At 54.1% G+C, this 15000-nt stretch overlaps 1 protein-coding gene across 1 annotated transcript in view; it reads left to right on the top strand.

The window, feature by feature from the left end:
* Nucleotides 1-15000, top strand: part of snd1 (staphylococcal nuclease and tudor domain containing 1) — a 108241-nt gene that overhangs the window by 39868 nt on the left and 53373 nt on the right. Inside the window, exons 12-17 of the mRNA XM_035402225.1 lie at nt 108-220; nt 4906-5016; nt 5553-5625; nt 9240-9385; nt 12919-12954; nt 14392-14461. Of these exons, the coding sequence (XP_035258116.1) occupies nt 108-220; nt 4906-5016; nt 5553-5625; nt 9240-9385; nt 12919-12954; nt 14392-14461 (549 nt within the window). The remainder of the gene's footprint in view (nt 1-107; nt 221-4905; nt 5017-5552; nt 5626-9239; nt 9386-12918; nt 12955-14391; nt 14462-15000) is intronic.

Raw genomic sequence — 15000 nt, 5'->3', positions numbered from 1 at the left:
TGCTTAGTGTTGTCGGTTTAAGATTATAGCTTTTATTATTTATGTTTTTACAGATATCTAAAATAAATAAAAAATTGCTTGACGGTTAACGTGAATTCTGGTTTCAGGTGAACGTGACGGTGGATTACATCAGAGCCGCCACCGCCGCCTCAGACCTGGGCGGGGGCTCCATCCCGGCCTTCCCAGAACGCACCTGTGCCACCGTCACCATTGGCGGAATGTGAGTATCCGCTCTGGATGGAAGGGACACTGTAATCTGTCAGCCCCATAAACACCCCCCTCGCCCCCCCCCCCCCCCCCCCCCCAAAGCCAACTACTCCTCCCCCCTCCCACCAGAGTGGGCGTTGAGCCCCTCCCATCCCCGGGCGCGTGATTGATCGCTCCGCCAGCTGCGTGTAACCTGTCCATAAAAAAAAATAATAATAATAGATAAACAAATTAAAAACAGAAGAAGCTAATGGATGTTTACACTTAGTAGCTGTGGCTAATGTGAATTTTTTTTTTACGGATTGCCAAACGGGCCGGTGTGGCCTTGAGATTTTTCATAGCGGCGTACGCTTATGCGCTCCGTGTGCGTTCCCGGGTTATTAATCAACTTTAGCGCCGTCATCGAGGGAATTCAATTATTACGGCGTGAGGAACGATGCGGGGAAGACGAAGGCTCTCCGCCGCGGCTACATGCCTGGATTACATGGAGAGGAAGCCGCGCGCGTTAGCAATCACGCTAACTTGGCCCAGAGCCATCGGTGTGGCGCAGCGCCATTCGTTTTTTTACAACCGTCCCAAGATGGATGCCCTGCCCGTGCACGCACGTACGTAGTAGTAGTGTGGTACGGATCGCCGCGATCAGCAGTTTTTGGTCTGAGTTTTTTTTTTTTGCCTCGAGAAAGTTTTCGGGTCGCGTCAGGGTCAGTGGACGGGACGCAGAAACTTCGGAACGTCAATCTCGCGGAGCGTCGGACCGGCCGGCAGCCGCAACCTCGAGCGGCGCGATGGGAATCTTCGAGCGACGGGCGGGGATCTCTCCTCGGCCCTGATTTGTGTTTGGAGCTCGTGTCCTCTTTGGCGTTCGACGCCGGAAAGGTGGGCGAGTAGGTCAGTTTGGGTAGCGCACAAAACCACCGTTGAGCTTATTAAGGTTGTGAAAAGGCCGACATTAGGGGAAACATTAGTAAGTGTTCAACACATTTCCATCTTCGTTTGAAACGGTAAGAATAATAAACAGTAGAAACGAAAGCGGATTTAGGCCTCGCGGTATAATTTACCGCTCGCTCGCCCGGTCGTTCCTCACGGCACGAGAGGTAAACACTCTGGAATCAGATCTAGAGCGAGCCGCTGAGAAGCCTTCCAGCTGGCAGCGGGGGGCGGGCTGGATTTACGGGTGCGCGGACGGAAGTTTCTCACTTAACCTTCAAGTAACTCGGGAGCTTTTTTTCTGTTTTTCTGTTTTTATTTTTGGTGCGGAAACCTTGAAGGCGCTTTATTTCAAACGGGGGAAGGTTCAAGGCTGCGAAAGCGCTGCGGGTGCGGGCCGGCAGTTTCGTTTTGGCCGAGGACGCGGTTTACCGCTTTTACCGCCAAAGGCCGGTAACTGAACTTTTTTTTTGTTTTTATTTATTTTTTTGTTTTGTGAAGGTCCTTGGCGGGGAAAAAAAAAAAAACCCATGAATTTTCAATCAGGAGTTCTGTTGGACGCCTGTGCACATTGGCTCGTCGCCACGGCGATGCTCGAATGTGGTGCTCGAATTTTTAAGCCAGTACGCCTGTCGAAACGAAGGGGGGGCCGCTTCGACAGGGCTGTCGCAAAGCAGTTAGTTCAGTGACATGTATTCCGCTCGGCCTTCGTGAAGCAGAACGGAGTTTGTTGGCTTTTGGCGGACGACGGTGACGCAAACTTTCCCGCCTTTAGCAGGCGTTCCCGCCACGCGTTATCCAACGCCGCGTCTTGCCGGGGCGCGTCCGAAACTCCCGGCGCGTGGCCCCGCCCCACCCCACCCCGCCCCGGACGCCGCTCCGGGCGCGGTGACGAGGTAATCAGCGTGCGAGAGGTGACGCATCCCGCCACCGTGCTGGTGACAGGTGGCGCCGACGCCTCGGGGCAGGTGGAGCGGGGAGCGGAACCAAATCTCACCGCACACCGCGTTTCGGGAGGGGGGGGGGTGCTTTCGATTCGGAGAGGGACGATTACTAAAGAACGAGAGACGTGACGAAGGAAGCGTGTTTGGTGATCACGACGGTCTGGGAGAGCTTTCACACCTGCGGGCTGCTGGGAGTTTCATCTGCGTGGAGCCGCCTTCTGTGCCGAGTGTGTGTGTGTGTTTGTGTGTGTGTGTACAGTATGTGTACACTGTGTGTGTATATATATATGTGTGTGCATATGTATATTTTTCATGTGTGCGTATTTGCATTTGATCTTCTATACGCTTCCTCATTTATGTATAAATATGTACATACGTACGTTATATTTAAATACATTTGAATGTAGAAAGAGGTAGAGTATATCCTTCTCACGGCGTATACAGATAGACAGATGAAGAGATTGAAAGTGAGCAGCTCCAATGTCACGCACTGAATTGTGGTCCGTGTCTAAGCGAGACCCCCCCCCCCCCACCCTTTCGGCGGTGCAGGGGGTGCGTTTGACGCCCCTCCGCGCCGAGCACGCACCTGGCCGGCGGGCTGAACGTCGTTATGCGGGCTCTTCGGTTCGGGAGCTAGCGCCTAGCGCCCGCGGGGGGGGGGGGGCGAGAGCAGCAATGTCACGCCGTCCTTCTGCTCCCACCCGTTTACTGGTCCCCAGTGTGTCAGAGCGTGGACTTCTGATTGGCTTTTCCTACACGAAGACTGATGTGTCATGAAATACATCGCACAAAGTGTGTGTGTGTGTCTGTGTGTGTTAGTGTTAGTGTTATGGTTAGTGTTAGTGTGTGTGTGTTAGTGTGTGTGTGTGTGTTAGTGTTATGGTTAGTGTTAGTGTGTGTGTGTGTTAGTGTTTGTGTTGTGTGGTGCACGGTCTGTGTGTGTGTGTGTGTGTGTGTGTGTTTAGTCTGTACTTGGGCTTGCCGCATGTGGTGCTTTAATATGGTTGTTTAATTTATTTATTCACATTGATTTCACAGCCTGAGCGTGTATATGCACACGGGTCTGTTCATGCATATTAACAGATAACTACCGTAGCTGTGCGAACCAGGTGCCAGAACTTCCTGCAGGTGCAGCTGTTGGAGCCCTCTGTCTGCCTGCCTGCCTGTCTGTCTGCCTGTCTGCCTGTCTGCCTGTCTGCCTGCCTGCCTGCCTGTCTGTCTGTCTGTCTGCCTGCCTGCCTGCCTGCCGGTCTGTCCATAAATGTCTCTGGCTTACTGCAGCGTGTGAGTACGGGGGCTCAGGTTGTCCGTCGTGTCGAACGATGGCCGTGCCCCTGCGTCGTTCGGGGCAAGCGTGGAATCTGCAGTGTCTGTGGCGGAGAGAGCAGTCTCGGGTCTGTGGAGTCTGTTCCAAACTGGGTCGAGCTCTTCACGCCGCTTTTGTCACAGAAACGCTCTGATTGGGGAGCGCGGCGTTCTCGGGGCACTTTTTAAGCGCTCTTTGTGCGAGTCGGAAGTTTCCGCTGCTTTCTGAAGTCCAATCCCATACCACCCCCCCCCCCCCCCGCTTTGCTTCCAACACTGGGAGATGGGAGAGGAGCGAGCCTTGCCAATTAAAGTAATTTGAGCTCCCATTGTGACATTTTGTATGCTTTTAAATCTCAGAGTAGAAATGCTCCCGAAAATGAAAAAAGGAAGGGAAATTTGAAATGGGCCCCGGTGCGTTTATTCGGGCGCTCTCCTTTGTCCCGGGATGATGACCTTGTCACAGCGTCCCGAACCGGCCATTTTATTCAAGACGGTTCTTCACGAAAACAACACTCGGGTTATCGGGTTCCGGTTTTTTTTTTTTGCAGCCGAACGTTCGAGGGATCGCCCCCCAGTCCCCCGGCACGAGACAGGACGGGCCCCACCGACTCTCAACGCAGCGCTCGGAAACACACCCAGGCCCCCGAAACACGCTCCGTACGGGACGCGGCGTTAAAAAAATAAAAAATAAATAAATTCCGATTCGATCCGGCGTCGGGAAAAAATAAATGCGAGAAACGTCCGTCGCCGGATTTCCCCCCGGTTCTCCTCGGCTGAACTGGTTGCCAGGACGATGGAGGCCGGATCCTCGGGCCGATGACTCATCGCCGGCTCCGCGGGACACGGCGGGGCGCAGCTGATTGCGTAGCCGGCGCGTTAGCGTGAGCGCCGCGGGTAATTAGATCGGCTCGCCTCTTTGTCTTTTTCGGGTCCGTGGGTGCTCCGTCGCGGGCGGCCTGCGATTCAGAGCCGTCCTGATTTCTTTCTGCTCGACCTGGCCTGCTGCTCTCCAGGTGTTTGTAATCATTGCCTTTCTTTTTTTTATTAAAAAAAATAATTATTATTTTTAAGTGAATAGACCAGGCACCAGGCAGAAACGTTTCTGAACCCTGTCATATTTTGCGGGTCAGAATTCTCAGTGAGTCATTTTTCTATATAACACACATTTTCTATATAACACGTGCGGAATAATGCAGTACAGGACATTCACTGGCCACTTTTTCAACACTGTAGGTCTCTGTGCTTTTTGAAGTTTGAGACCCATTTCACTAATGACTGCTGCTGCCCAAACTTTCTCAGTTAAAGCCCTACGTCTCCCCAGTCCACCTCCATCTTGTGTAACGGAAACCATTTTCCCTGTAACGTCCTCATTCTGCATGTACTCAAATGGCCGCCAATGGAGGTGTTAAAAGCTGGGATTTGTAGTCCGGGGGTGTTGACTTGGAGTGCAGCTCTCGCGGTCCACACACGCGCGCGCGGCTTCCTAATCAGCGGCCCCCTCGCGCTCTGTCTCCCACAGCAACATCGCCGAGGCGCTCGTCAGCAAAGGGCTGGCCACGGTGATCCGGTATCGCCAGGACGACGACCAGAGGTCCTCCCACTACGACGAGCTGCTCGCCGCCGAGGCCAGGTAAGGGTCCCAGCGCGCCCCGCCCCGCCGAAACCACGCGTGTGTGTCTCTGAGTGTTTAAGTGTGTGTGTTAGTGTGTGTGTGTGTGAGTGTGTGTGTGTGTGTGAGTGCGTGTGTGTCTCTGAGTGTATAAGTGTGTGTGTGTGTGTGTGTGAGTGCGTGAGTGCATGTGGGGAACTTAAGTCTCTGGTCTTTATCTATCTTAATGCATCTGGAAAGCTTTAGGAAACTGGAAACTGCGCTTATAACCAAAATGTTCTATGTTGGGATCCCGCGGCTAACTGTGCTGTGCTAACCTTTTAAGCAGGTGTGTGTTTTGTTTTGGTGTTCTCACCCACAGGTTTGGTGTAGTAAACATCCCGCCGTGCGTATTGGTGGTATTTAAAATGTGACCCCGCGGGGTGCCCTCTGTGTAACGCCGCTGTTAAGCTGACGGCAGCGGCGGTTGAAATGTGTTTCGCGCGGATGGGAGTAATTTTTCCCCGGGCCCCGAAGGCTGCCGTAACGAGGTCCCCCTGTTTTTTTTTTAATTACAGGGCCATCAAGAACGCCAAAGGGCTCCACAGCAAGAAGGAGGTTCCCATTCACCGGGTGGCCGACATTTCTGGGGTAAGTGCTAGGAAGGAAGCGAGGTGTTGTGGAAATGCAGCCCCCCCCCCAACTCCCCACCACCCAACCCCCTCGTAGCCTTATTTAAAAAAGAAAAAAAAATACGCTACTGAAAAAAAACCCCTGCCATTTCCCATCTCTGGGTATGTCCCTTCACGGCTCTGCCTGTGACCCAGTTTCAGTGATTACCGCAGAAGTAATGCCCGAGATTCACATTAAGTGAACAAAAGAACTCCATTACCCAGAAGGCAACTGGGAAAAGGGGCTTGCGGTGTCTTCTCAGCAGATTCTTATTCGACCGGAACGTCAAACCCCTCGGGGGCGAGAGGTGGGTCCCGCGTCACCAGCGGCTTCTCGACGGCTCCGGGGCGATATCGAGTCGCAGAAGGTCCTCTTTAGTTTTCGGGGCGCTTAGATTGCAGTTTGAGCTCGCCGCCCCGTGTGAACGCGTCTGTAACGGGGTCACCTCAGACGCCTCACGCCCCTCCCTGCTTTTCACACCGAGATCACTGCTGCGTTTTTTAAGTTCTTTTTTTCCCAGTCCGGCGCAGTAGAGAGAAACGGTCAGTTTTCGGTCCAGAAGGAGCCTGGAACTGCGCTCCAGAAAAACATCAACGCTTCATGACGAAACAATACATTTAAACGCGCCTTCGGTTTTGGAGACGGAAAGCGAAAGTTCTCTCGGGCGAAAGTCGGAGAGTCTTTGAAAGGCGAGGTCCCGGGGGGGGAACGAGCGTGCTAGTCCGGACCGGGTCAGCCGGCCTCTCGGGTGCGACCCGCGAAAGCACGCTCCGTTCGGGACGTTTAAAAGGGTGCCATCTTTTCATAACTCGGCCCGTCTGGCGCCCTTTAAATATCCGGCCCGGTGAATAAATAACTCGCTCGCCCTCCCGCTGCTTATTTACGCGCCCCGAACATACGCTAATAATCGGGCCGTAAATCATACCCCGCGTCCCCGCGTCCCCAGCGGCCGTTAAATTTTACTTTGTTCTATAAACCCCGCTGTATAACATAACGAGCCCGAAAACGCGCTCCTGCTCATAAAACCCAAACGCGGGGCCGTTAACGACCGGCCACCCCGCCCTCAAACTCAAATCACCCATTTTTATTTTGTTTTTTTTTTTACGAGAGGCGACCTGTCCGTCGTTTTTTTTTTTTTCTTTTCATGGCCGTGGCGGACCCCCCCCCCCCCCGCCCGTCGTCGGTGGAGGGTTAACGGCCCGGCTCTCTCTCATCTCTCACCCCCCCCCCACCGCCACGCCCGTTCGGACCGTTTCCCCCCCCCTCACGCCGCGAGGAAACCCGTAGATCAGGCGGAAGGTTCCGGAGACGGGCGGCGGGCAGTTGATTTTTCTAATGGACCCGTCGTCTGATGGATGTCTCCCGGTCCCCGCGTTTCGCGACGGGGGGAGGCCACCGCGCCCGAGACACCGCCCGCCCGCCCGCCTCTTCCTGGCAGCGGCTGCGCTCTCTCGCTCGCGCGAGGGCACGCTAATGTAATAACCATTACGAGCCCCAAAAATAGAATCCGGGGCTTTTCTGTCACTCCGTGTCGTTAGGCACAGCCGGTCTGTAGTCTGCCGCGGTCCAGACTTTCCCTTCAGTCGCCTGAGTCTCAGGAAGGTACTGAATCTGGCGCCGGGCGGGGACTTCACCTCTGACCTGGAACAGGATGCGAGGTGTGCAGTGATTAGTTCCTGAGCTCGGATTTAAGATGGCCGCCGCCATTTCGGCTCCTTGTGCCAACTCGATGCGGCTTCCCCTTTGTGTAGCTCACGCATGCCTCAGCAGTCCAGAGCAGGGTCGTGACCTTTGCAGGAAGTAGCTATGCATCCCATTTCCTGCAAGCTCAAATGCAGCAGCGCCTTGCAACTGACACTTTACGGATGTACTCGTTTAAAAGGCCTAATTAATCCTCAGTTTTAATATTGCAGAGGTGTCTTCTGTTTTTTTTTTTTTTCTATCCCCCAAAATAATTTGACCTTCAGCGAATTCCCCAATCTGCCCTGCGTGTGCCGATTTCAAATGATTTTTTCTTGCGGGCTTCGCGCCCCTCCTGTTGTGAAAACATCTCTCGCTCCCCTGGAAGCCTGGTAGCGGGGTGAAGTGCATGCTGGGAGAATCGGTAAGCCTCTCTCCGCCGGGAGGGCGGCGGCTCCTCGGGGGCGGGGGCGGGGGAGGGGGGTAAACAGTCTTCCTCGTCGGGTTTCAGGGCCGGGAGCCTCTCCGAACCGCCAGAGACTTCGCCGCCGCACCGCGAGATGGAAAAGGCAGCCTGTCGATGTCACCGCTGATTTAATTCCCACCCGCCCGACGTGACTCCAGACCGGCCTGTTTCCGGGGAAACGTTGTTTGTTTGTGCGCTTGTTTTTAAAAAAAAATTCTCTCTTCTCCGTGGTGTGTCTGTGTTTGATTCTCCGCTGGTCTGAACAGGCCTCTGCTTTGTTCTCGGTGTCTTTTTAAATTTATTTTCGGTTATCGCCGGCCCGAGCTGCAGGTCGGCGGCTGAAAAGCCTCGACGGCGCCCCCTCCTGGTACAGCGTGGGCGGGGCCAGATGTTCAGCAGCTGCGCGCGGGGCACCTTGGCTTCGAGAAGTCCTTCCGGGATCGCTTTCCTTTTCATTTTTTTTGTTTGTTTATTCCAGCTCTGGGGGAAAAAAACCCCCCCAAAAAAACAAAACCGCTCGTTTGAAATGAACACCCCTTGAGTAACGGTCCCAGACAGCCGCGGGGCGTCCTGCCAAAGCGACGCTTGCAAAAAACCCAAACGTGCGCCTCTTAAACCGGGAACGACTCCGACTCCGAGCCACGCTCCCCCCGCGACCTCTGCGCAGTCCCCGGTCAAACGACGCCTTTTTACCGCGAACAAACCGGCCCGTATATCTCTGTCACTGTCGCCGCACGCTTTCCCTCCGCCCCCCCACCCCCCCACACTTTACTACATTTCCTAAAATACATTTCGCAATCAATCTTTATCTCCGCTGTCCGTTCGGAGCTGGCTCGCTTTCTCTCCTTCTTTCATTTTGTTTTATGTTGTTATTCTCCGGGTTGTTGGGGGGTTTAAGGTCGCCAGTAAAAAAAAAAAAAAAAAAAACAGGAAGCTCGCGCCGCACCTGTCTGAGTGAGTGAGTGATTCAGCTTCCTGTCCGGGACGCTGTGCGTTAAGTAACGGAGGGCCTGAGGTACTGCCTCATTCGCCGCTCTGTAGGCGTTTAAGAGTCTGAAACGGCTGTGCGGCTGATTTTATACATCGCTGGGATTTGCTGGGACACTTAAAAGCCCACTGGTATGTGTGGATGTGTGCGTGTTCATGGGTACTCCCCTACAGCAGGGGGCGGTGTCCTGAGCGTGCTCGACAAAAATTGAGCCGTGCCGTTCGTACTCGTTGGTGTTCACGTTGCATGAGTTTGGTTGGGCATGCATGTGTGTGACGGCTGTACACGCGTGTGTGATTCTGGTGAACACGCGTGTGTGATTCTGGTGAACACGCGTGTGTGATTCTGGTGAACACGCGTGTGTGATTCTGGTGAAGACGCGTGTGTGAGACAGCTGTACACGCGTGTGTGCGAGCCGCGTAACTGAGGCGCGTTTGGCTCCTGCTTCCTCTCCCACAGGAGACGCAGAAGGCCAAGCAGTTCCTGCCCTTCCTGCAGCGGGCGGGCCGCTCGGAGGCGGTGGTGGAGTACGTGTTCAGCGGCTCCCGGCTCAAGCTCTACATGCCCAAAGAGACCTGCCTCATCACCTTCCTCCTCGCCGGTGAGTGACCCCTCCCCTTTACCCCCCCCCCCCCCCACACCCCCGCACCCCCGCGCCAGAAAGCCGCTCCTTTACCACCGCGCGTCACCTCCACGCGTAGCCTAGCCTAGCCGCGTTAGCCTAGCCTCTCCGTTACCCAGGCTCTGCCGCTGACGCGCGTCTTCGCCGAGCTCGACCGCTTTACCGGCTGACACTTCTGCGATCTTTAATTTAAGTGATTGATGGCCGTGCCGTCGCCGGTGTTTTATTTACTGACCAGATGCCCAAGGCCGGCGCTCGCTCCTGCTCCTCCTGCCGCTCGGTGGGTCTCCATTGTGACGGAACGTTCTGGTGCGGCCAGCTTTGTAACTGTAGCTTTTAAAAAAAAAAAAAATCCCGTTCATATATATCTTAATGATCCCAAAAGACATGTCGGGCTGCTGCGGGACGGACACAAACAGAGCCGTCGGCGTTGAGCTGAGCGCTCGATCAGGATGCAGAGCACGTCTTGCGCCTGCGTTGCGTCGAAGCTGACACGCCCGATCGATCCGTCGTGCGTTTACATACCGGAAAGTTCCGGAAGGCCGTTTACATTTCATCTTCATCTTACGTTTCAACTTCACCGTCACCGGTGCTTGCTGTCCAGGTGATAACTGAGCCATCTGACATGTTACTGTTACTACTACCGCTCCCAAAACAACTACCGCTACTAGTAATGCTACTACTACTAGTACTACTACTACTACTGTCGCTGCTACTGCTACTAATACCGCCCCTGCTATTAATAATAAAGGGTTACTGTCCTGCTGGATTTTGGGATTGTGAAGTGCAGCAGTGCTAAATTGAAAACCACTGAGGGAACAGTTCAGAATATACTTATGTCTAACTATAAAATGTTGAAACAGATGTCATAAATGTTCCACAATTTAACTACGGGAGAACAAACCGTGATGAAGGGGAAGCTGTTGGGCATTACTGAAGAGGATAAAAAAGGCCACGTGTGTGTGTGTGTGTGTGTGTGTGTGCGCGCGCGTTTACTTGCCTTAGACGAACACAGAGAGAGTTTTTGAGCTGGCCTGGCGCTCTTCCCCAGTACTCCCAGAACACGCCTTAATCCTGTCCTTCACTGCCGACCTGGCGACCTTGCGGGCGGGAGCCGTAGCCGTGCCAACCGGCTTCAAGGGCGTGCCGTCCAGCGGCGGGAACCGGGCGGCGTAAATTAATTAGCATCTCGCGCGGAGCCGCGGGATGGGGGCGGGGTCAGGGGCGGAACCTCCGGTCGCGCCTGCGTCCGGGCGCCTCGAACCCAGACCCGACCGGCAGGGGCGGCTCGCGACCTTGCCGGTGTTGGGGCGCGCCTCCTCCTCCGCACCCGGGACCCTACGCACGGCCGGACCCGCCAACTCGCCCCGCCGTCAGCCGCCTTGCCTTCGTGCGTAATGGAGTGGAAGCTCCCCGCCTGCGTGGAGAGGGAGAGGGAGAGAGAGAGGGGGAGACAGAGAGAGAGAGAGAGAGAGGGAGACAGAAACAGAGAGAGAGAGAGAGAGAGAGAGAGGGAAGAGGGGAGAGAGAGAGTGAGAAAGAGGGAAAGGGGGAGGGAGAGAGAGGAACAGAGGGCAGCTGGGCCTGTTGCGTCCATTGTGCAGTAGAAAGGTGTGTCACCGGTGAAGAGAGGCGGGGCTGTGGCTCGATGGCGGGCGAGCGAGGCCGCGGGTTTGAAACGCCTGCATCACTCGTTCCCGCCACGCCAGACTCGTCCGCCATCCGGCTGTTTGTTCATCTCTAAATCCCCCCGTTATTTACCTCCGCTTGGTCTGATGGTCCGCCTCGTGGTTCTCCTATAATAACGTCTGCTTGTAATAGTGATAATAATAATAATTATGCTCCACACGTCTCTGCGCGCCCCGCTCCGGAATGTTCCGCCCCCTGAAGGCCCCCCCAGCGAGCGCCTCCCTCTATTTTTCGCGCTCCGCCCGTTTCGCACAGAGGCCAACGGGAGCCAAATTGCTTTATTTGAAAATTGGATTTATCTTTCTCCCGGAATTACTGTCAGGTTGGGCCGATAATGTCAGGTCATTGAGAATGACAGTTCGGTTACGCTCTCCAAACGAGCGCCCCCCTCCCCTCCCCTCCCCTCCCCTCCCCTCCCGTCCCCCCTCCCCACCTCGTTCACCGCACCTTCACAAAAAAAAAAAAAAAAATCCCATTTTGCCTGTTGCCGCTTGGTCGGCTAATTGATTTTCTTTTTCTTCCCTCTTCCTCGATGCTCCTTTCGTTTAAGCCAAACCGCCGAGGACAAGCGGGTCCAATTAATCTGCTAATTTGTAACTCTGGATGGAATCTTTTTATATTGTAAGCGCTTGTGGTCTGTTGGTGTCGTCTTCTTCACGGTCGGGTTAGCAGAGCGCTAGCGCGCAGCCTTAATTTGTGCTCTGGGGTTGTGTAGGAAGGGGCCGCGGCGCTTTTGAACGGACCGCTCGGGTTAATTTGTCGCATTGTGTCTCGGCGTCTCCGTTCATCTCAGGTTTAATTGCGTTTTCGGCGCGAAACAAACTTATAAAACCCTCAATTCGGTGAGAAATACACTGTTAACAAAAACCGCCCTTGTTTAATAGTCTGTGTCTGTACAGTAAATACTTTAATTCATTTGGTAATTTGTTTCCGAGTGTCTCCCCCTCCCCACCGCCTCGTCGCTCGTGTCCTGTGATTAGTTCGGCGCGCGGCGTTCTGACATCACCTGGCCCCGCGCGGCGGCTCGTCCCGATTCGTCGCCGGGTGCGTCGCCCCCCTCTCTCGTCGAACCTGAAGGGGAAATTCGCCCCGATGGCGTTTGTGATCTGCGAGACGGACCGCTTTTAATTGCCCACGATTCCTTGCGTTTTATTCGTTGGCGGATGTCGCCAGAGCAGGAGGAACGTATCGGGGAAGACAGCTGTTGCATTCGGAAGGGAAAAAAAAACAAAAGGTTTTCCCATTGAAATGCAATTAGTTTTAATACGCAAAATTAAGATCGAATAAACGCTGATTGGAATAAATGACGCGTGTCTGTTGTTTAATTCTGAAACTTTCCCCTCTTTGAATTTGTCAGAGTTTGATTGGGCCCCTCGTGCCTGATGATGGCAGACACACACTGCGTCTGTTCTTCGCCGTCTCCGCGGGTTGGCGGCTGTCCGAGCGGAGGCGTCTGGAGTCGCGTGCCCCCCCACCCCGGCGCGGATTCGCAGTTGCAACGCACGCGCAGCGGCTCTGAACCCGTTTCCCGGGCAACCGCCGCCCAGGCAAATTAGCGGCAACTTTTCCGCGGACTTGCCCGCCGCCCTGCCGAGTCACGGTCTGGAGGGAGGAGTGTGTGTGCGAGAGAGAGAGAGAGAGAGAGAGAGGGGGGGGGGCGAGGAGGAAGGGGGGCGGAGGAAGTTCTACCGTTAAGCCGCGCGTTCGACCGAAATGGTCCGGCGGCCGGACTCCCACACTGGCGCCTGCGGCCTGCACGGTGCGCTCAGCACAGGGGCTCCAGAGAGGCCGCACCCTGTAACTCTCCTCTGTGTCCCCATTGGCCAGAGCGGTTGCTATGGTGATCCTGCATCAGGAGGAGCAGTCAGGGACTTTTCATGCAGGAGTGGAGACTTAAGTACAGCAAAAGACCTGGTGGCATTTTCTGGCAATTTATAAATTATTATTATTATTTTTTATCTGAGAGAGAATCTTGTTACTACCCATTATTGAAGATGGCAGGCATTCGGTTTAATAATGAAATGTAATTTTAATATAACAATGTTATATAATGTAATATAAATAGGGTAATGTTATTGACCTTGAAATGACTTGCCCTCCACAGCAGAGCTCCTTCCTCTAATCCGGCAAAGCTGGGTAGAGTCCAGTGTTTATGGCCTATGGACTAATCCCTAAATGACACAGGGGTGACCGTGTGCAAATGTCTTTGTTCGTTTCGAGGGAAGGCACCGTGCTTAATCCAGGTTTCACGTTGTACGTTTTTTTTTTTCCACAGCAGCTGACAGATTTATTATTATTTTTTGAGCCTGTGTAATTTTTCCCCCTTTTTTAAAGACTCGTGCGTTCAGCGAAGACCTCACAGCTCAGCATTATCTCATATTGTCTCCCGGCTTCCACGACAAGGAAGCGGCCTAGTTTGACGGAGGTTTTTTTTTTACTGTAATTAACCGTCAATTAGCGGAAGGGCCTGGGGACTCCGAGCCGATAATTTACATCTTCAGCGTATCGTCACTAACAGGTGGAATTCTCAGCCACGGACGCCGTGGCTCGCAATCCCACAGAGACCAAAGTGGCGAGGGAAGACTTGGCTGTGCGTTCAGCTGAGTTACCGCATGAGCAGAGGAGGAGGTTTAAAAAAAATAAATAAAAAATGTTTTTTGGCAGAAAACAGCTTGAGGATGTCAGCTTAGAAATCCGACAGGCTTTTATAGAAACCTCGTTCGCGTAGTAGTGTGCGCAGGACTGAAATCTTTTGGAGGATCCCTGCAGCGTGTTAGTTTTTAAATTTATTATTTATTTTTTAAACGAGCTTGTCCGAGGAGCTCGTCCCATTTAGCGGTTGGCCGTCGCCTGTCGGAACGTCGCGACTGCGTTCTGCTATCGCTGCGGCGACGATATTGCGTGATTTTAAAATAAGAAAGAAATGAAATAAAGTGAACATCATGAAAAAAGGAAAATTTGCATTCATGAGCTGCCCATTGACGAGGAGCATGCAGTTCAGCCTCGCGTCAAGGATAAGACCGCTCTGTCACACTCTGTCACTCTTATACCGCCGTGTTATTCTGGCTCTCATGGGTACGGGTACTCGGGTCAGCTTGTCACTTCGCCGTAAAAAGAACGCGACCTTTCACCTTTGGAGCGGTCGCGCCTGACCGCGGAGAGTGCTTCAGCTCGGCCGCGGCTTCCGAAGGACTTCCTGCTTCCTGGCCTGCGGGGAAAGTGCTGCTTGTACCGCTCGCAGCCTTATTGGGTGTCGTATATCGCGCCCGCGGGCACTTCCTGTCCCCGGCGTCTCGTCAGACCCGACTTCCTGTCGAACCGTTCGGCCAAGTCCCTGGCCGTGTCTGGGAAAGGGGGCTTTGATCTTCTGGCGAGATTATACCGTTGGTTTGCCTCAACGAGAGGGGGGCGTTCCTCGCCATTTACCGCCAAATTTTCCCCCCAACCGGGTCCCGGGCGTGGTCGGAGGCGGGGTCACGCGGGAGAGGGATCCCGCGCCTGTCCTCAAATTAACTCGCCGTCTGTCAGAACCGCCGACCCCCCCCCCCCCCCCCCCCCCCATTCCCCCCCATTCCCCCCACGCATGCGTATCCGGAATGTTCCGGGCTTAGCGCTGACATTCCTTTGACGTTGACGCTCTCGTCTGCCTCCAGGGATTCCGTTCCACGCTTTTTTCGCCGTCTTTTGAAAATGCACATAAACATATTTATTTTATTGGATTTTATTTCCGGAATCAATTTCAGAGGACTGCCGTTGATCCGAGGCAGAAAGCAAACGAATGCAGATGTTGAGTGGTGGCGGTGTGATTGGCGGGGTGGGGGGGGGCGGGGGGGGGGCGGGGGGGGGGGGGGGTCGCATCTGAGAACTCCAATAATCCTTATGCAAGTTTCATGAGAAGATTTCCGAATT

The sequence above is a fragment of the Anguilla anguilla genome, chromosome 19 (genome assembly GCF_013347855.1).
Source record: "Anguilla anguilla isolate fAngAng1 chromosome 19, fAngAng1.pri, whole genome shotgun sequence".
In the NCBI taxonomy this organism is placed as follows: domain Eukaryota; kingdom Metazoa; phylum Chordata; class Actinopteri; order Anguilliformes; family Anguillidae; genus Anguilla; species Anguilla anguilla.
This window is presented reverse-complemented; position numbering and strand designations above follow the sequence as displayed.